The 18,557-nt window shown below is 38.2% G+C and overlaps 1 protein-coding gene across 1 annotated transcript in view; it reads right to left on the reverse strand.

Moving 5' to 3' along the window:
* PLEKHA8 (pleckstrin homology domain containing A8) overlaps window positions 1-18,557 on the reverse strand; it is a 121,525-nt gene that overhangs the window by 38,780 nt on the left and 64,188 nt on the right. The window contains exons 2-9 of the mRNA XM_007946423.1: window positions 14,756-14,872; window positions 13,200-13,355; window positions 11,246-11,370; window positions 8,682-8,840; window positions 7,000-7,040; window positions 5,129-5,286; window positions 3,661-3,814; window positions 3,172-3,257 (exon numbers count right to left, since the gene is read on the reverse strand). Coding sequence (XP_007944614.1) covers window positions 3,172-3,257; window positions 3,661-3,814; window positions 5,129-5,286; window positions 7,000-7,040; window positions 8,682-8,840; window positions 11,246-11,370; window positions 13,200-13,355; window positions 14,756-14,872 — 996 coding nt within the window. The remainder of the gene's footprint in view (window positions 1-3,171; window positions 3,258-3,660; window positions 3,815-5,128; window positions 5,287-6,999; window positions 7,041-8,681; window positions 8,841-11,245; window positions 11,371-13,199; window positions 13,356-14,755; window positions 14,873-18,557) is intronic.

Consider the following 18,557-nt stretch of genomic DNA (forward strand, 5'->3'; position numbering starts at 1 on the left):
ATGATGGGCTCAAGTATAGCAGGGATTGTGAGGCTGGTGTGGGATCAGGCAGTGTTTCATTCTGCTGTGCATGGGGTCGCTATGAGTCGGAAACGACTCGACGGCACTTAACAACAACAACATATCCCAGTAGGCTCTTTAACAGAAACTGAAAAGCTAAAATTTCAATGGACATGCAAAGAACTTAGAATTGCCAACATAATCTTGAAAAAGAAGAACAAAATTGGAAGATCTACATTATCTGATTTCAAGCTTTATAATAGAGAGGTTCAGTAATTAAGTCATTGTAGCACTGGCATAAGGAAAGCCAAACAGATCATTGGAAAAGATGAGAAAGTCCAGAAATAGACCCACACTTGAAAGATGAATTGCTTTCCAACAAATTGGCCAAAGCAATGTAAAGGGGAAAACAATGTTTTTAATCAACAAATGATTTTTAAACAGCCAGATATCATAAAGTAAATAAAATCAATTTAAGCTTTCCATATCACACCACATCCTAAAACTAATTCTAAGATGGGTCACAGACATAAACTTAAAAACTAAAACTAGAGTCCAGAGGAAAACAGGAGAGTAAATTCATGACTTCGGGGTAAGCAGAGGTTTCTCAGAACACTGAAAACATTATAGAAGAAAGAAAATAAATAAATTGGAATACCAGACTTCATCAAAATTAAAAACGCTGCTCTTCAAAAGACATCAATGAAAAAAGAACAGGCAAACCACAAGTCCAGGAGAAAATATTTACAATGCATGTATCTAAAATGGAATTGTGTTTAGAATACATAAAGAACTCTTACAATTCAATAACAAAGAGACAAACAATTTTTTAAAATGGATTAAAGATTTTAATACATTCTTCATAAAGGAAAATACAGTAATGATCAAGAATCACATAAAAAAGTGTTCAATATCATTAGTTGTCAGGTAAACGCAAATTAAAGCCACAATGAGATACTGACAACACCAAATGCTAGGGAAGATGTGAAGCAACTAGTACATTCATACATTGCTGGTGAGTGTACAATTGCGTAACCACTCTGTAAAACTGTTTGGCAGCTCTTTATAAAGTTAAACATGTATTACCATATGAATCAGCAATTTTTACGCTGTAAATCAGTAATTATTTACTCAAGAGAAGTGAAAACATATGCCCAAAATGGATACAAAAATGTTCACAGTGGCTTTATTTATTATAGGGTCAAACTAGAAACTACTTGTATAGTAAGGAATTTGGCCTTGCCCAAAGTGAGGTCTGATCTTTGTCCCTGGTTCCTAAGAGGTAACCTCTAAACCCTTGGAATTTCCTGAGTGCCAGAAATATCTCTGTTCATGGTGGTTCCCTCAGAACAAATCTGATAGTTTATGCTAACAAGGGACTCATGGTGGACTCCTCAGCTCAGGTGTCATGACTCCTCATGTTATCAGTTCGACCTCTGGGTATGGGGGAGCTGGGGACTGACTTCAACCACACGGGTAATCAATCACCAATCATGACTATACATACATACATACATACACACATACATTATATATATATATAGATATATGCTGTTGTTAGCCACTGTCTAGTCAACTCTGACTCATGATGACCTTATATATAACAGAATGAAACACTGTACGGTCCTGTGCCATTCCATGTAACAAAACTCCAATAAAAACTCTGAACATTGAAGCTTGGGTAAGCTTCCCCAGTTGGCAATGATCTGTGCCTAGTTTTCATACATAGATGTGGAGAAATTAATATGTCCTGAGGACAAAGAACTCTTCACATTTGGAATCCTCTCAGACTTTGTCTTAAGGTCTCTCTATCTTTGGCAGATTTGTTTTTTACCTGTATCATTTTCTCATAATAAACAGTTAACAATGAGTATAACAGCTTTCAGTGAATTCTTTGAGTGAATTCTTTGAGCCTTCCAGTAGATTACTAAACCTGAGTGTGGTTTTGGGTACCCCCACTCTGAACTTGCAGTTGGTATCAGAAGTGAAGGGAAGTGTAGGGAAGTCTCGGGCACTGTGCCCTCAGACTTTGCAGTTTAGCTAACTCCGGGTACAATTCAAATGTCCATAAATAGGAGAACGAGTAAACAAACTGCATGTATTCATTTAGAAATATACGACTCAGCAATAAGAAGAAATTAACAACTGCTACAAGGATGAATCTCAAAAAACATAAAAGAGAGAAAGAGAGAAAAGCCAATACTAAAGAGTATACCACATGATTCCATTTATGTAAGTTTCAGAACAAGCAAAACTGAACTATGGTGAGAGAAATCAGAAAACTGGTTTTCTCTGGTTGGTTGGTGGGCTGGGGACCAACTGACACAGGAACTTTCTGGAGTGATAGGAATGTTCTATGTCTTGGCAGGGATATGGATCATACAGGTAGATGCATTTGTCAAAATTTATTTAATCATAACACTTAAGTTCTATGCATTTCACTGTATGCAATTATACCTCAATTAAAAAAAAAAGATGCATAGTTAAATAGGTCATATAGCAAACTTCATTAATCCCTGGTGTTACTGACTTTATAGTAAGTAAATGCAAGCTTGAATTTAAAATAAATTTATGCATTTAAAATTTTTATAAAAAATCTTTGAGAGAAAAACCACATTTTTAACTGGTGAATTTTCTTTTTTTTCAGAGTACCAAGGAGCCCTGGTGGAACAGTGTTTAAGTGCCTAGACGCTAACTGAAAAGCAGGCAGTTAGAACAACCCATCAGCGGCTCCACAGAAGAAAGATGTGGCAATCTGCTCCAGTAAAGCTGACAGCCTTGCGAACCCTCTGAAGCAGTTCTATTTGGTCATATAAGGTTGTTATGACTCAGAATCTACTCCATAGCACATAACCACCAACACCACCATCACCACAAATGGGTATGAAGATCTATTTCTCAACTACTTTCACTTTTGCTTTTAAGTGAAAGTTTCCTTATTACTCTACCCTGTGGTCAATATTTAACCATATTTAGAAATGAAATGGAAATATGCAATAGTGCTTAAGGTCATATAGTATTAACTATATGGGGTTAGTGATACAAAGTAGTGTCTAAGAAGAAGGTCATCTCACTGTACACATAGTTAAGGATATTTCTCCTAAAAAAATAACTGCAGTGAAACAGACTTCAGAGACTAACAACAAATGAAAGATACTCTAACAATCTTACCTAATACTGGAACCACAGCATAACATGATGCCAAGAATGCTTCTGTGGGAATGCCACTGTCTTCTAGAAGTTCAATGTCACTAAAGCTAAACAATTTGGTGATAAAGAGGAGGAAAGAATGAAAATACAAAATCAGCACTCTGTGAAATTCAGAGGCAGTGTGGAAACAGCTGCCCTCCTGTAAGGGAAATCATTTAGGCTCGATTTCACAGATGTGCTCAATTATTGTTTTTTCTAATATAAGGTCTAATAAAATCAGTTTCAAAGATAATCCCCTCAAACAAGCTAAAATCTGTTCACAGAGCTATCCTCATGATACAATTCCTTCTCAGTCACTGTTTCAGACAAGGTAAGTAATAAAACAGATATTTGGCACCCCAATTCTATATTCTCTTGGAATATGCTATCACATGACAGGAACACCAGGACTGATTTTCCAGAAGGGAAGCTAGTTTCCAACTGTCAGTGGTTTTAGAGGGTAGAGAATACCTGGTGTTCATGGTACTAAAGAAAGTTGGGATAACTTCATTGTCTTCTTCCCAGTGGGATTCCGAGCTATTGGAGGAGTTTGATTCAGGTTGTGCCAAGATGTCATGATTTCCCAGGTTTCCCTCTCCAACTTCTTTCATTATTTCCCGTTGGACTGCAAAGGAGACAGTATCTGTTACTAACCTATCATAAACTTACTATAAAAATTAATCCATAGTCTTGTTGGAAACATCTAAAACACAGAAAATGAAATAGAAATAAAATCAGTGAAACAATATACACATACATATATGTAAACAAACAAAACTGGGTTTAATGTATACATAGATTTATATTTTGCTTGTTTTCACTGAACAGTGTATCATGAATATTTTTAAATCATTCAATACTCTTCAGATCATGATTTTAATGACTATGGAATATTGCATCATGCCCATGTGGAGGGCATTTAGGTAGTTTACAGAATTGTACTACTATAAATAATGCCATAAGGAACATCCCTGACCACAGATCTTTGACCTTAAATCTGACTTTCCCTGAGGACAAATTTCTAGAAATGATATTATGGGGTCAAATAAATGAACTATTCTGATGGAAATTCTCCATTATTCTGTATTATTCCTTCAATGACTAAGGGAAAAGATGTGTTGATTGTCCATCTCAGTTAAGAAAATAAACCTTCTTTTCCCCAACTCAACTATAAAAACAGGTCTCTTATTTCAGGGGAAATAAAGGTGAAAATTTATAAAAATGTTAAATTTTAAAATACTTTATTAAACATCTATTACACAATTAAAAGCTCCTGGGACTGATTAGAAGTGAGTTTAGTGAGTACCAGTGCCTTAGTGCCAATGTGAATGAGCAAATTCAAAAAGCCAGCATTCTCAATTACAGGCCTATAATCTGAAATGTGGGACTTTAGATTGATGACCATAAAGAAGGCTAGGTGATGAATACTTGATGGTGTCCAGTGAATTTTGACATCCACAGGTCCTATCAGAAATCAGGAGGATGAAAAACTGAATTGTTTTAATTTTGTATTTTTACGGCTGACATTATATTCTAAGGAGAAAGAACTTAGAGATTCAGGCGGGAAGCCAGTGAAGTGCTCATTCCTTCGAAAATGAGTACAAGCAGCTATTACTCACTGTAGCCCATCAGAACTGGGAACACTGACTGGGGAACCTCCTCTTCATTGTGCCTTCTAAATACCACCTCAGATGGGATGACAAAATACTGCTTAGTCAAGTGACCTGATGTTACCAAGACAACATTCTAGTGCTTTTTTAAACCAATTTTATTGTGATTTGGGTGTATATTTTCCATATAGCAATTCATATACATCCTAGTGTATTAGCTTGAGGTTGGTCCCTATCAATTGTTGTGTCACACCATGGATAATGACTCAAACCCCCAATATCCTATTGTTCAAAGGTTTACTTCAGACATCTAACATTTTTGTTTTTACCTGTTATACTGTCATCTATATTTTCTTCACTTGATACACTGCACTCTCTCTCTGCAGATTTCAAACATAAGGGGCTCTTGTTTTTCATTATGATTTCTTCATCATCATTTATTTCCATATTTAAAGATCCATTTTCACAATTGTTCATCTCCACTTGTCTGAAAATTTTTTAAAAGGAAAAAAGCCAAGAAGTGTAATTAATTGGGCATAAATAGATTGACTGTTCAGGGAGATCTTATTCTGAAGATTGGGGGGATGGTTCACAATCTCCAACTTCCTTTAACATCAATTAAAAAGCTGAGTTGTTAAAGCCAGACTTTCTCACTCTCCTGCCTTTCAAGAAAGCAGTCTGCCTAAGACATGGGCGGGTCTGCCTCAAGGCTGCAGTTTAGAAATCAAAGAGCTTAATAACAGCTCTTCCTGAACCTTCTGTTAACCTAATCTTGCTCCCTACTAGCATCAGGAAATAGTCATTGGCAGCTCTTTGGTTTTCAATCAGCTTTCTCCAGGTGACACTTTGAACAATTCTCTCACTTTCCTCAACTTCTCCCTGGGAGGTGTTTTTCTGTCTCAACTCACAAAAACATTGGGACTCTTCCATGTGTTTGACTAACAGTTAATTATCTAGAAGCTACATGTTGTGGTCAGGGGAGAGTATTCTCTGCAAAGTATCTGACTGAGGTAGGGGGAAATCCATCATGTAGCCAGAAGGACCAGCTGCTCTTCAGGATAATTGAAAAGGCTATTTGATAGACAAGAGGAACAGCTCATTCTATTTGCTAAAGGAAAAATCACAACATCTTATTATAGGTGATTATATCCAGGCAGATTAGAATATTTTCTCATAACAAAAATAAGGGGCCAAACTATATGTTGACTCCAGAGGAAATGTTTGTTGTTTTCTAAGGAAATACCATAGTTGAACCGAGCAATTGAATATTTAGGATGATATCCAAGGAATATCTCAAAAGAAAAGAATCTATAAAGATGTTCCTAAAAGAAATACTGAGGAGAAAACTAGAAACAACCAAATAGGGAATAATCTTTACAACAAAGAATAAACTAAGCTAAAATACTATAAAAAGGAGATGAAACATTAAAAAATATTTGAGATGACAAACATATGGACTATGTCAATAGATGAAAATGTTTATATGAATAACTGAATAAATTACCCAAAATAAAATGAATACTATAAATGTACACTTTATTTCGAATCCAACGTATATCTAGATAAATAGAAAAAGTTTAGAATTTTATACTCTTTAAATTCTTTTTTTAACCTGAAAAATACCTTAGATCCCTTTTTTTAAATAAACAAAACAGCATTGCCTTTTCTGGATAAAAATATGTTTAAATCAATGGTCAACTCCTCCCCAAGAGATGTTCCAATTTTCAATATACTCCAAAAACCAAACTCGCTGCTGTGGAGTTGATGTTGATACACAGCAACCCTACAGGACAGAGTAAAACTGCCCTAAGGCTATAAATATTTACAGGAACAGACTGCCACAATTTTCTCCTGTGGAACAGCTGGTGGGTTCAAACTGTTGAGCTTCTGGTTAGTAGCCAGCACTTAACCACTGTGCCAGGGCTCTTAAAGTCACTAAGTGTGCTGAGATCCCTACTCTAGGGAAAATGCAAACATTCTCTCTATTCATCAGTACTGAGTGAAGGGTCTTCTTTGATTCAAACTGACCCAAAAGAGAAAAGTCAGATACCTTTTCCTCCTACTATGTCTCAAATCATGAGAAAAACCACCATACAATCAAAATAGTCTTATTTTTTCTTAAAAAAAAAAAAAAAAACAAGGAGTAATAATATCCTGATTTATTCTTAGAAATAAGAATAAACAAAAAAAGTTACTGTACCTTTCCAATGAATTATGCATTGGTACAACAGGATGTTTCATCTTTAAAAGAAGCAAAGAAATGAAAGTTTACATGCTGAATTTCCACCATAGCATATTTAGAATTTTATCACATGACAAGCGGTAAATATGACTATAACTACACTATCTCAGTCAACGGGGACAGTTCTAGATACTCCCAGAATAAAGGAGTCATTGATCCCAACTAGCTCTCTATTTATTTCAAATAAGGGTAACCAAATTTCTAAAGGAAGGGATGTTGGTCTTTCTGTTATTATTATTATTATTGTGGCAAGATACATATAAAGCAAAACATTCACCAATTTGACAATTTCTGGGTTATTCTTTTTCTTCTTTTTAGCTTCCTCCCCACCCTTACCTCTGCCCCCTTCTATAACCATAGATATAACTATTCATGTTGGGCTTCATGAGTAGCCAGGGTAGCAGGAGAAGCAACTAGAAATCTGATTCAGTATTAGGTGTCAGGGTACATGTGCTAATGAGGATGTGTGCAAAAAGAAATATGGTGGGGCTTTATTTCAGCAGGAAAAAAACTAATTCTCCTCCAAAGCTCCAATCCCAACCTCTTTAATATCCTTCCTCCCCCTCTTTCCTTTTCCATCTCACTCAATTAAAACATTTCTACATGTACAATCCAGTGATATTGATTCTGTTCATCATGTTGGGTAGTCTTTTGGTGACTGGTTTTGTGATTTCAGTTATGGTCATTAAATATTAATAAACAGCAAATGATGATGGCCCTGTTTTGTATTAAACACTGGAAATACCAGTATTTTGGGTTCCTGCCCTTAAGATAATTATAATACAGAAGTAGTCTAACACAGGAGTATGTATAGTAAGAGCTCCTAGCACAACCTAAAGATTCAGGGACCAGAACCAAACTCACTGCCATCGAGTCAATTCTGACTCACAGCGACCCTCACTGGTTTCTGAGGGGGTAAATCTTTACGGAAGTAAATTGTCCCATCTTCTGTGGAGCAGTTGGTGGGTTTGCATCATCAACTTTCTGGTTAGCAGTCAAATGCCTTAGGCACTGTGCCACCAGAGCTCCTTAAAGATTCATGGAAGTGCAGACTGAATCTTGAAGGATGAATAAGAGCTGACCAAGTAAAGACAGGTGAGAAGGGCACTCTTGGCACTGGGTAAAAGGTAAAAGGTGTGGGGGGAACTAGAAGCAGTTAATACTGCTAATCATGGTCTAGCCAGGTAATGACAAGGAAAGAGGTTGCTGATGATGGGAGGGGCTAAGAAGCTTTGACTTTAACTTGCAGGCAATGGGGAAGCCAATAAAAGGTTAAGGTAATGACCTCCAATTTAAAAGGTATTGATAGAAATACTCTCTGTTGACTGACAGTCAGGCTCCAGGCAAATAGTTGGAAGGCTACCATAAGTCTAGGCAAGACTCAACTGGAACAAAGAGGTTAGAAAAAAGATGCTATGTAAGAGACAAGTTCAAGTGGTAAAACTGACTGGATCTGGGGCATAAGTAACTCAAGTTTCTGTCTTGAGTGACTGAAGGCAGATCTTAAAGTGGACATAGCAAAGTGCACTAAAAAATGTCTATAAATCACCAAAAGGTGATGGAAACCACAGCTCAGTATAATGACTTTCTTTTCAACCTTTCATTATGTCCTGTTACAGTCAAGCTGAGCAGGACTTTACCTTGCTGGACTTGAGCATGGCCAGCTGTGGCGACCCTGGGGGAGTGTGATAGAGCAGCTCCGAGGTGAAGGCTGCATTTGCGATCTGCATGCATTCTTCCAGGGTCTTCAGAAAAGTATTGCAGGTTGATTTCAGCAGAGTTCCTACATTAATTCCCTCCTACGAAACAACCAGAGTGGAAGACTCCTTTACCTTGCCAAAAAAGAAAAAGCCCAATTGTGGAATGTTCTAGAGGTTTTTAGCCACAAAACAGTAACGATTTATCCACCCATTCTGCTGGATAAATATCTATATTAGTTAGTTGTGAGTAGGAGGGGGGAGACTAAATGAGTAGAATGTATCTCTATCAACCTCACACAAGCCTTGCCCTCAATCTGATCCTACCCACTCACCCACTGCTCCAAGCGGCGGTGATTTCTTTCAACTCAACAGTATTATGTGCCTGCATTTATACCAAATGTGGGGCTCAGAGCCCCCACTGAGCTGCAGTGTACAAGGGGTGACACACATAAAATGCACCAATGGAAAAATGTCTCCAACTACATGGTAATGAGAAACCACAAATCATACATCATTTGCTTTCACAATGGGTTTTTGGCTCTCAACACAGATGAATCCACTAGTGGTTTCAGCAACTGGGACTCGGAACCATATTGGAACACTTCATCATTTTTTTCCCTCCTAATTATTTTGTTTGACTGCCAACCAGAAGGTTGGCGGTTCAAACACACCATCCACTCCTGGGGAGGAAGGTTGTGCAATATACTTCTGTAGTGATACTGCCTCGGGAACCCAAGGAGGGGTCACTGTGAGTCAGGTCTGACTCGACAGCACATAACAACAATAACAATTGTTTTGTTTGTTCAAGGTGTGTTTCCTCTGGATATTGATACTGATAATTGTTCAGGAAACTGAGCCACACCCCAAATAGTGAGTGCAGAGACCATATCTTAGTGGCCTCTATGTTTTCTTCAATTCTGTATTTCTAACAAGCTACCAGGTGATGTTGGTTGTCATAAACTAATTTTCAGTAGCAAGTTCCCAGGACACTTACTGCTGGAACTTTCTTCCTTGAATTAAAAATTGCTGTGCTCACATTTTCCCTTCTCTCTAGAACAATGCTTCTCAATTTCAGCACCACTGACATAGTAGGCTGGCTATTTTTGGGGATATGTCTGTGTGCTGGGGAGAAGGTTCTCTTGTGCACTGTAGGATGTTCAGCAGCACCCCTGGCCTCTACTTACTAGATGTCAATAGCATTCCCTGTCATGACAACCAAAAATGTTTACAAAGAAGGCCAAATGTCCCCTAGGGGGCAAAATTGGCCTGGTTTGAGAAACACTAGATCATAAACTCCCTATGAGCAGAACTGAAATGATATCTTATCTCCCCCACCCCCATTACAGGGTGTAGTATGCAACAGGCAGCTGTTGAGTGAATCCAAAACCAAACTTACTGCCATTGAGCTGATTTCAACTCACAGTTAGCCTATGATGGACAGAGAATGCTCCATAGGGTTTCCAAGACTATAAATCTTTACAGAAACAGACTGCCTCATTTTTCTTCTATGGAATGTCTAATGGGTTCGAACTGCTGAACTTTTGGTTAGTCGTTGTTGTTGTTGTTGTATGCCGTCGAGTCGGCCCCAACTCATAGCGACCCCTCCTTGGGTTTCCGAGGCAGTATCACTACGGAAGTAGGATTGCCCAACCTTAGTCAGATGCTTTAAGCACTGCACTGCCAGAACTCCTTGTTGAGTGAATAGAAGAGCCCAAAACGAAGTGAATAGAAGTAAGTTAAATCACCTTTATCAGAAAAATTCAAAGCACATATCCTACTAGTAGCATAACATACTTTTACCTAAGAAGAGTAATTATAAAACCATTCATTACAATCTGCAGTTCTTCATTTTATAGGCACTGTTTGTCAGATTATAATTTTTGAGAGCAGACACAAGACCTTCTCTGGTTAACATGATCCATTCAATATGATGCTTAATACCAGATAGATCCTTTAATACACATTTGTAGGATAAGTGAATTATAACTTTATTAGTAAATGTTAAAAATTACAATCCTTGCTGATGGTAAAGCTGTGTCTTCATCTTTGAAAGTACTAATCTATTCCGGTACCTAACAATGACAATGGTGAAATGAAATCCTGTTAGTCTCATCAAAGGTGACAGACACATTATTCAAAGATGCTATGTTGGCATGTTAGTAGTCACACCAACAGAAATGGCTCTGCAAAACAAATAATGTTGTACTAAAGAAAGTGAGGCAAAAGGGGGGGAGTAGTTATTTTAATAAGTTGGCACTAAAGTTAAAAGTTTCAAATATTATCACTTAATTAACCCCAAGTTCATAGAAGGAAGGAAGGGAGGGAGGTGAGGGAGGAAGATTGCTTTCACATGTGGAAATGTACCCACTACTTCTCTTTTTGAATTTTTTTACTTTTTCTCTGAAAAATGGTAAATTCCAAGATAGGCATTATGTGAGAGTTAAGTGTCACCTTTATACTGATCTGGTGCTATTTTTCATGTGGCTAAGACAATAATATTTTACCTCAGAATTGGACACACCGGTTGTGGTCACTTCTTTTGTTTTATCTACTTGCTGAACAAGGAGATCACAGTAGAGTCTTAGTTCCGACATTTTGGTTTTCAAATTTTCAGTGTTTTCAGCAAATTCTAGGTAACAAAATGATGATAATGAAGTTTCTCCAATGAATAAATTATTCGCTAGTTAATATACTACAGATAGAATATACAGCCCATGTCCAAAGTCAGATTTTTATAGTAGGGGTGACAGATGTGATACTGGTGATGGTACGGGTGCAAGAAAAAAAATTTTTCCAGTCTTTCGAAGTACTGTACATTATTTCATGAACCAACATATGGAATAACCACCAGTTCAAGAAGGAGACAACATGCCATCTGACCCCCTCATGTGAAGGATTCATAGAACTCAAAGCAAAGCCAAGGGTTCAGAGTTCTGGTTTCCAGTTCTGCCACAAAGTTTTTCCTGTCTGTAAAATGGGGTCATGGGTATTTATCTGCTAACACACTGCTCTGCTCATATTTCAGTAACAGCATTCTATAACATCCAATTACCACTAATAACATACATATTTTACCCAAGGGTTAGCTCAGCATGCTGCCTGTCAAGGCTAATGGTACCCTCCTGTACCTGCTGCTCCCTCATTAGCAAGATATGCCACCCACTCTGGTGCTGAGGCCTCACTACAATTATTACCATCAGTTTTCTACTCCATGGAAAAATTGCACCTTAGTACCTGCTCTAAGTCAAAACCAACAGAGTCTAGAACTTATTCCTGGTTTAGCATTAAAAAACAAGCAAGGAGGAAGTGATCTTACTTTGTCTACTTGAAGAGTTAGCATACGCAACACACCTGTCATACGACAGAAACACTTTTTCCTAGAGCTCGCTCCCCACTGTAATTTCTTCAGGTATACCTATGGGGCTGGGAGGCTGATTGGGACCCAGGAAGTAGCCCTGGCATTCTTGCCCCAGTCTAAGCCAAAAGCTGTGCTATGGTTCCCAGTAGGCCCAATGATGTTGGGTTAATGAGCATTAAACAGCAGCAATCTGATTATTAAGTATCTATCCCACCCCAGGAAAAAGGAAAGACAGGCAGGATGCTGCCACAGAAAACACTCAGATCAAAGGCTTCTCTGGAGCAGCTACTCTTTACTAAGGGTCACTTTGGTGCCAGACTAGGTGCTAGACAGTCTGCACATCACCACATTCCTCATGGCAATCTTTCTATGTAAAACCCATTGCTGTCAAGTCAGATCCGACTCATAGCGACCCCTCCTTGGGTTTCCAAGGCAATAACACTATGGAAGTAGACTGCCCAATCTTCCTTCTGAGGAATACTATTAAACTCCTTTTAAAAGATGAGAAAAATGAGGCTCACAAAGCTTGTCTATGTCAAAGTCACACAGCTACCATGATGTAAACACAACTGTCTGGCTCCAAAGCCTGCATTCTCTACACCATGATATGCTAACGAATAATAATTAGAAACAGGTCCTACTTTAACCCTTCATGATCCCTGAGACATATATCATCCACCAACATTTTCACTCTCAGGGTTCTTGGGGAAGCTGCTATCCCAGTTGTAGTATGTGCTAACTTGGTAGGGACCTGCATAGCTGCAAGAAACTGAATAAATGGGCTTCATCCCACCAACTCTACCACCAGAATCCACTTGAGACATGTGTGTCCCACATAATTATATCAAAATCTCTATTACCTCAAAAAATTTTTCCCCTTGATTCTAGTATGCCTTCCATTGCTGAAAACATACGGTACCAACAAAAAAACTCAAAGCAGAAAATAATTTGGTCACAAAAGGATTAAATTCCACTGAGGTATATAACACTTGTATGAAACAAAAAGCTGGCTAGGTGATCAGAGGCAAGATAAGCAAATTAGGAAATCCAGAGATGGGTGGTTCCCAGTGGTCTCAGACCAGAAAACAATCAACACTTGCCTTTCTCCTTCTGGGTCCTACTGTCAGTCAGGCAGGCCTTGGCTGACCCCAGGGCCACCAGCCACCGCTGTCTCTCAGCCACACTTCTGGCCTTCAGGTAGAAATACTGTTCTCCGGGGATAATCAGGTCCATACGTGTGTTATCTACGGAATGAACTGGGAGCAAGGCAAGGGGAGGTGAGAGTCAAGAAGAGCCTTATCTAGAGTAATCTCCAGCCCACTCAACTTCCTGCTCTCAACTGGTGTCTGTTACTTAAGGCTTCTTTCAAGGAAAGATGCCAACCCTGACAACTTCTCCTGGTTTACACAAAGCTCTGTTTATTCATCTCTTATTAGATGCCTCCTGTGATCTACAGGAAAAACCTCACAGTTGGCTCCAAAGCATCACTAAGTTGTTGGTTTAAAAAAGAATCACCCAGTTTTTCATGATACTTTATCAAAACAGAGAAGCAATCTCTTTTGGCTGGTGTGTATTTAAAGTACACTGGTCGAAAGCCAAAGAGGCTCGTATGGCAACAAGGAAGGGACCATTATTTATTCTTTACGATTACCAGAAAGCAATCAAGAGTGCAGTATTTATCCTTTTCCACTTCTTGACAAAAACCAAAACAAACTCGCTGCCGTTGAGTCAAATCTGACTTATAGTGACCCCTGCTGGGTTTCCTAGGCTGTAAATCTTCATGGAAATAGATTGCCCCACCTTCTTTCTGCAGAGCAGCTGGTGGGTTTAAACTGCTGACCTGGTTAGCAGCCAAGTGCCTTATGCACTATGCTACCAGAGCTCCTTCTTCCTTGGCAAGTCAACCAAAAATGTGAGCATTCTCCACAGTTCTTCAAGAGAAGAAAAAGCAAACTACACTTTCTCCTATACCCACCCACCCCCCAAATTCCCTAGATCTAACCTCTCACTTCTGAGTTGCACATTTTCTCAGGATGTCTCAAGATTCCCAAAACCAAGAAGTAAAGACTATTTGTAGGTTTTTTAGGCTTTTGCTTGTTTTCTGCATGTGGTGGTGGTGGGTATGTTGATTAAACACAGAAGTTTAAACACTGAAGTAAAAAGACTTAAATAAGTTTTGTAAATAGACCCTGGCCCCAGGTGAGCAGCTGACTAAAAAATGAGCAACAGATGAATGGTAAAGCACATTGCACACATTTATTCTGACCACCTCTTAACCAACCTCATAAAAATTGGCTACAGCTTTAGGTTTTATTTGCAAGGTTCTATTTCAGAATATGCACTGTGCATTTTGATCTGTTATATTAGGAGCTCTGGTAGCATAGTGCCTAAGGCACTTGACTGCTAACCAGAAGGCTGGCGGTTCAAACCCACCAGGCCACTCCTCGGAAGGAAGGTTGCGCATTCCTACTTCCGTAGTGATACTGCCTTGGAAACCCAAGGAGGGGTCGCTATGAGTTGGGGCCGACTTGATGGCAAATAACAACAACGTATTAGAACAGCACAGAATGGCATGTACAGGCTAGTGGGTTCCCCCTCCCCCCCAGTTTGTTAAGGAGACAGAAAGAAAAGTAAACCCTGAAAGTCTGTTTCTCACCTTGAATTTCACAGACTGCCATTTGGATGCTCCCTTTGCAGCCCTTCCAGGCATCTTCAGGAGAATCATAATAGGATAATATTCCCCCACAGAGAAGGAACCATCGAGGCTGCCAACCTGAAAACAGAAGCAAGAGCACTGTCTCAGTTACTGCATATGCGTAAGGTACCTCCCAGGACGTGGGAATAGGACCTAACCAAGATTATGAGTCCCAGTTTCTAAGGAGCTTACATTGCAAGGGAAATTCAACAAGACAGAAGCAGGTTACAAAAGACCTTGTATGTCTGTTTGCATTTTTGTAAAGTTAAAAATCACCATATTTTTTACACAATACACAGAAAATGGCATATTTTTTAGTTACACAATACAAAAAAAAAAAAGTCTGGAAGGATGAGCAAGTATAGTGATGAATCTCTAGGTAGTGGATTATGCTGCTGTTGGTTGCGTTGAGTTGACTCCGACTCTTGGCAGTCTTATGTATAACAGAATAAGGTGTATGTGATTTTTAGTTTTCCTAATACAGTACTTCCATAGTGATACTGCCTCGGAAACCCAAGGAGGGGTCGCTATGAGTCGGGTCCGACTCGACAGCACATAACAACAACAACAATACAGTACTAGTGAAACATGATTTTAAAATTTTTCTTAAATGAGTATTGTCTTCTGAATAGATTGTTACCACACACCCGCCTTCCCTAGCTCTATTAAAAAAAGTTATCTAAAACTTAGAAATGAGGCAAAAAAAATTACAATGCCCTTCCAACACTATACTAGGGTGCTTACTTAATAAGCATAGGAAAAGGTAACTTTCTGACTTACTAGGTATTGATCCACTGTATGGTGTAATCTCAAAACATTTAAGGACTTAACTACTTTTACTCCAATATCTGAAATTTTCATGGGACAAACTGTACACAGTAGAGGTCTACATCTTATTCAGTCCTTTTGTACATCCTACATTCTTCAAACTTATTTGTGTATTCCTGCTTTTGCATCTTTGCTCACACCGGATCTGCCTAAAATATCATCTCTGATTATCTTTGCATTTCTAAATACTACTATTTCCTCCATGAAGCCTTATCAAGTCTCCTGAGGTAGGTGTAGTTTTCTCCTTTTCTCTGAAATGCCATAATCCTTTATGTATATATTTCTCTCACAGGACTCTGCTGTGACTGAGGGAGCAAGAGAGAGGGCCAGTGGTGGCTTTGACTAAGCCCCAGGGCCAGGGTCAGATTAAGGCATGTAAGGACCTGAAACACTGATAATGTGCTTACTCATCCTTCGAATGGGGTATGTGAGTTATATATATATAGACACAAGTATATATATACAGTTGACCCTTGAACACCACGGGTTTGAACTGCATGGGTCCTTTTATACACAGATTGTTTTTAAGATATGGATCTTGGAGAAATTCAAGAGCTCAAAGATACTGCACTATAGGATTTAACAGAAGACAATTTGATGGAGATGAATGCTCTGAATCAGTGACAATGAGGAGCAAGACAACATAGAAGAAGCAGTGCCAGAAAACAGATTGACACTGGACAATCTGGTGGAAGGGTTCCAATTATTCAAGACTGCTCTTGACTTCTTTTATGACATTGATCCTTCTATGATATGGTCACCGAAACTAAAGCAAACAGTAGGAGGATTGATACCACATAGAAACATTTGTAGAGAAACGAGAAAGCAAAAGGCAGAAATTACAATGCATTTCCATAAAGTTACACCAAGTGTGCCTGCCTCTCCATCTCCTCTTCAACTTCCTCCATTTCCACCACCTCCAAGACAAGATGACCAACCTCTCCTCCTCCACTTCCTCCTTAGCCTACCCAACGTGAAGACAACAAGGATCAAGACCTTATTATGCTCTACTTCCGTAGTGATACTGCCTCGGAAACCCAAGGAGGGGTTGCTACAAGTCGGGTCTGACTCGATGGCACATAACAACAACAACATACTTAATAGTAAACAATCATCATGCCACACATGTAGTAAACTTACTTGTTGTGTATGTGTATGAGTATCTCTGTGTGAGAATCTAAGTGTATGGCAAGAACTGTGTTAACCAACTATTTATTATCGGTAAGGCTTCCAGTCAACAGTAGGCTGTCAGTACTTAAGGTTTTGGGGAGTCAAAAGTTATACGTGGATTTTTGACTGCATCTGTTCAAGGATCAACTGTACGTGTGTTTGTGTCTTAGCTATCCATGGTTCAACTTCTTTTTAAATATGACTTTAATATTAGCTATTGAATCCAAAAGAGGTGTACGCCGATTCAGTGGAAGGAGAGAAGTCGATTATAAAACTTTCAGTGGCTGTGGGGTACTAAGATTTTTACTATATACCACATTTCTACAAAAAGAATATTCCACATATTCTACAACAAAGAAAATGAGTCCGTCAACTCAGTTGTTTCAACAACCAGTGTGAACTTTTGTTGCTCTCTCACAAAGAAAAATAGACTTTTACCAGTTTTGCTTTAAATGGCTCATACTTTAATTTGGATGCTTGTTTTGTAATAGATGATAAAATTATAAATGAACAAATGAAAAGATACCGTAAAATAATATTTAATGATCAGGAAACAAATATTACAACAAATTACTACATATTATTTTTAGATAAATCTTTCATTTCTGACATGTTGTAATTTAAAACATTTTTTTCTATTCTCTGTTCTTACAAATCCATCAATGATTTCATCCCAATTAAGCTACTGAACAACACCTACTTCCACATATAATAAGGATAATGAATCAAGTCTTTCTTGAAACACTGCTATACACTTAGGGCTTCTGAATCTCTGTAGGGATGAAAATTATTGTCCTAATGTACAGCTGTGATCATTAAAGTTAGGAATATACATAAAGCAATTTCAACATTGGGAAATATGCATTGTATTTTATCTTTTATTATGGAACCATACCTGCCTACCTGAGTAAAATTTGTCCTTCCTTCCAGAATGTGTAAACTTAATTTTAACGTAAGAATGAAATTTTCCACACTTCTCTGTAAAGGTCTGTATTTATGCTGTTGGGATAAACTTGCATTATTTCTTGGATGCCTTCATGCATTCTTCATGAGGTACATCCACCATGTTTAAGAAGGAAAATCTATTTAAAAGAACTTCATATACTTTCATCCTTCTTTCCATGCAGATTCAAGAGTGCCAATGATGGTGTAGTATGTGGTTATATGAAATTATCTCTGGCATGCAATAGTTCTGGAGCACTTCCATCATTTACTTCTTTCTTGTGTCTTAGCTATCCATATACTTCTTTCTAATGCTTCTTTGATAGTAAACTGCTTGATAATAAGAATCTGGCAGTATTTGTTGTGTTTTCAAAACCTTTTCTTAAATCAAGTAAATACCCTGTTAATGAGTGGTAGAGATCTATGTATGTATTTAAATTTACTTCTGAATCTTGAAGAGCCTGACTCATTTGATGAAAATGCTACAATATATTATTTCACATATTCAACATAACTACAGTCTAGTGTTTTGCATTTTGTTGGTGATGTTGTCTACTTCTCTTTTGGTATTTCCTTTTTGTGTCTGGTCTTCAGAAATATTTTCTAAGGTATACAGAATCTGAATGTACAATTCCAAGACTGCACTCATTCCTACAGTATGTGCTTCCCAATGTGATTTAGAAAAGATATTTTAATAATCATTGCCTAAATGTGTGTTAAGAACTGCCCATTGGATGAAACAAGATCTGTACCTCACAGCACACACAAAAACGAACTCCAGATGGATCAAAGACTTAAATGTGAAACCTAGAACTATACAGTT

This window comes from Orycteropus afer, unplaced genomic scaffold (genome assembly GCF_000298275.1).
Source record: "Orycteropus afer afer isolate SDZICR_OR568_19922 unplaced genomic scaffold, OryAfe1.0 scaffold00008, whole genome shotgun sequence".
Lineage (NCBI taxonomy): Eukaryota > Metazoa > Chordata > Mammalia > Tubulidentata > Orycteropodidae > Orycteropus > Orycteropus afer.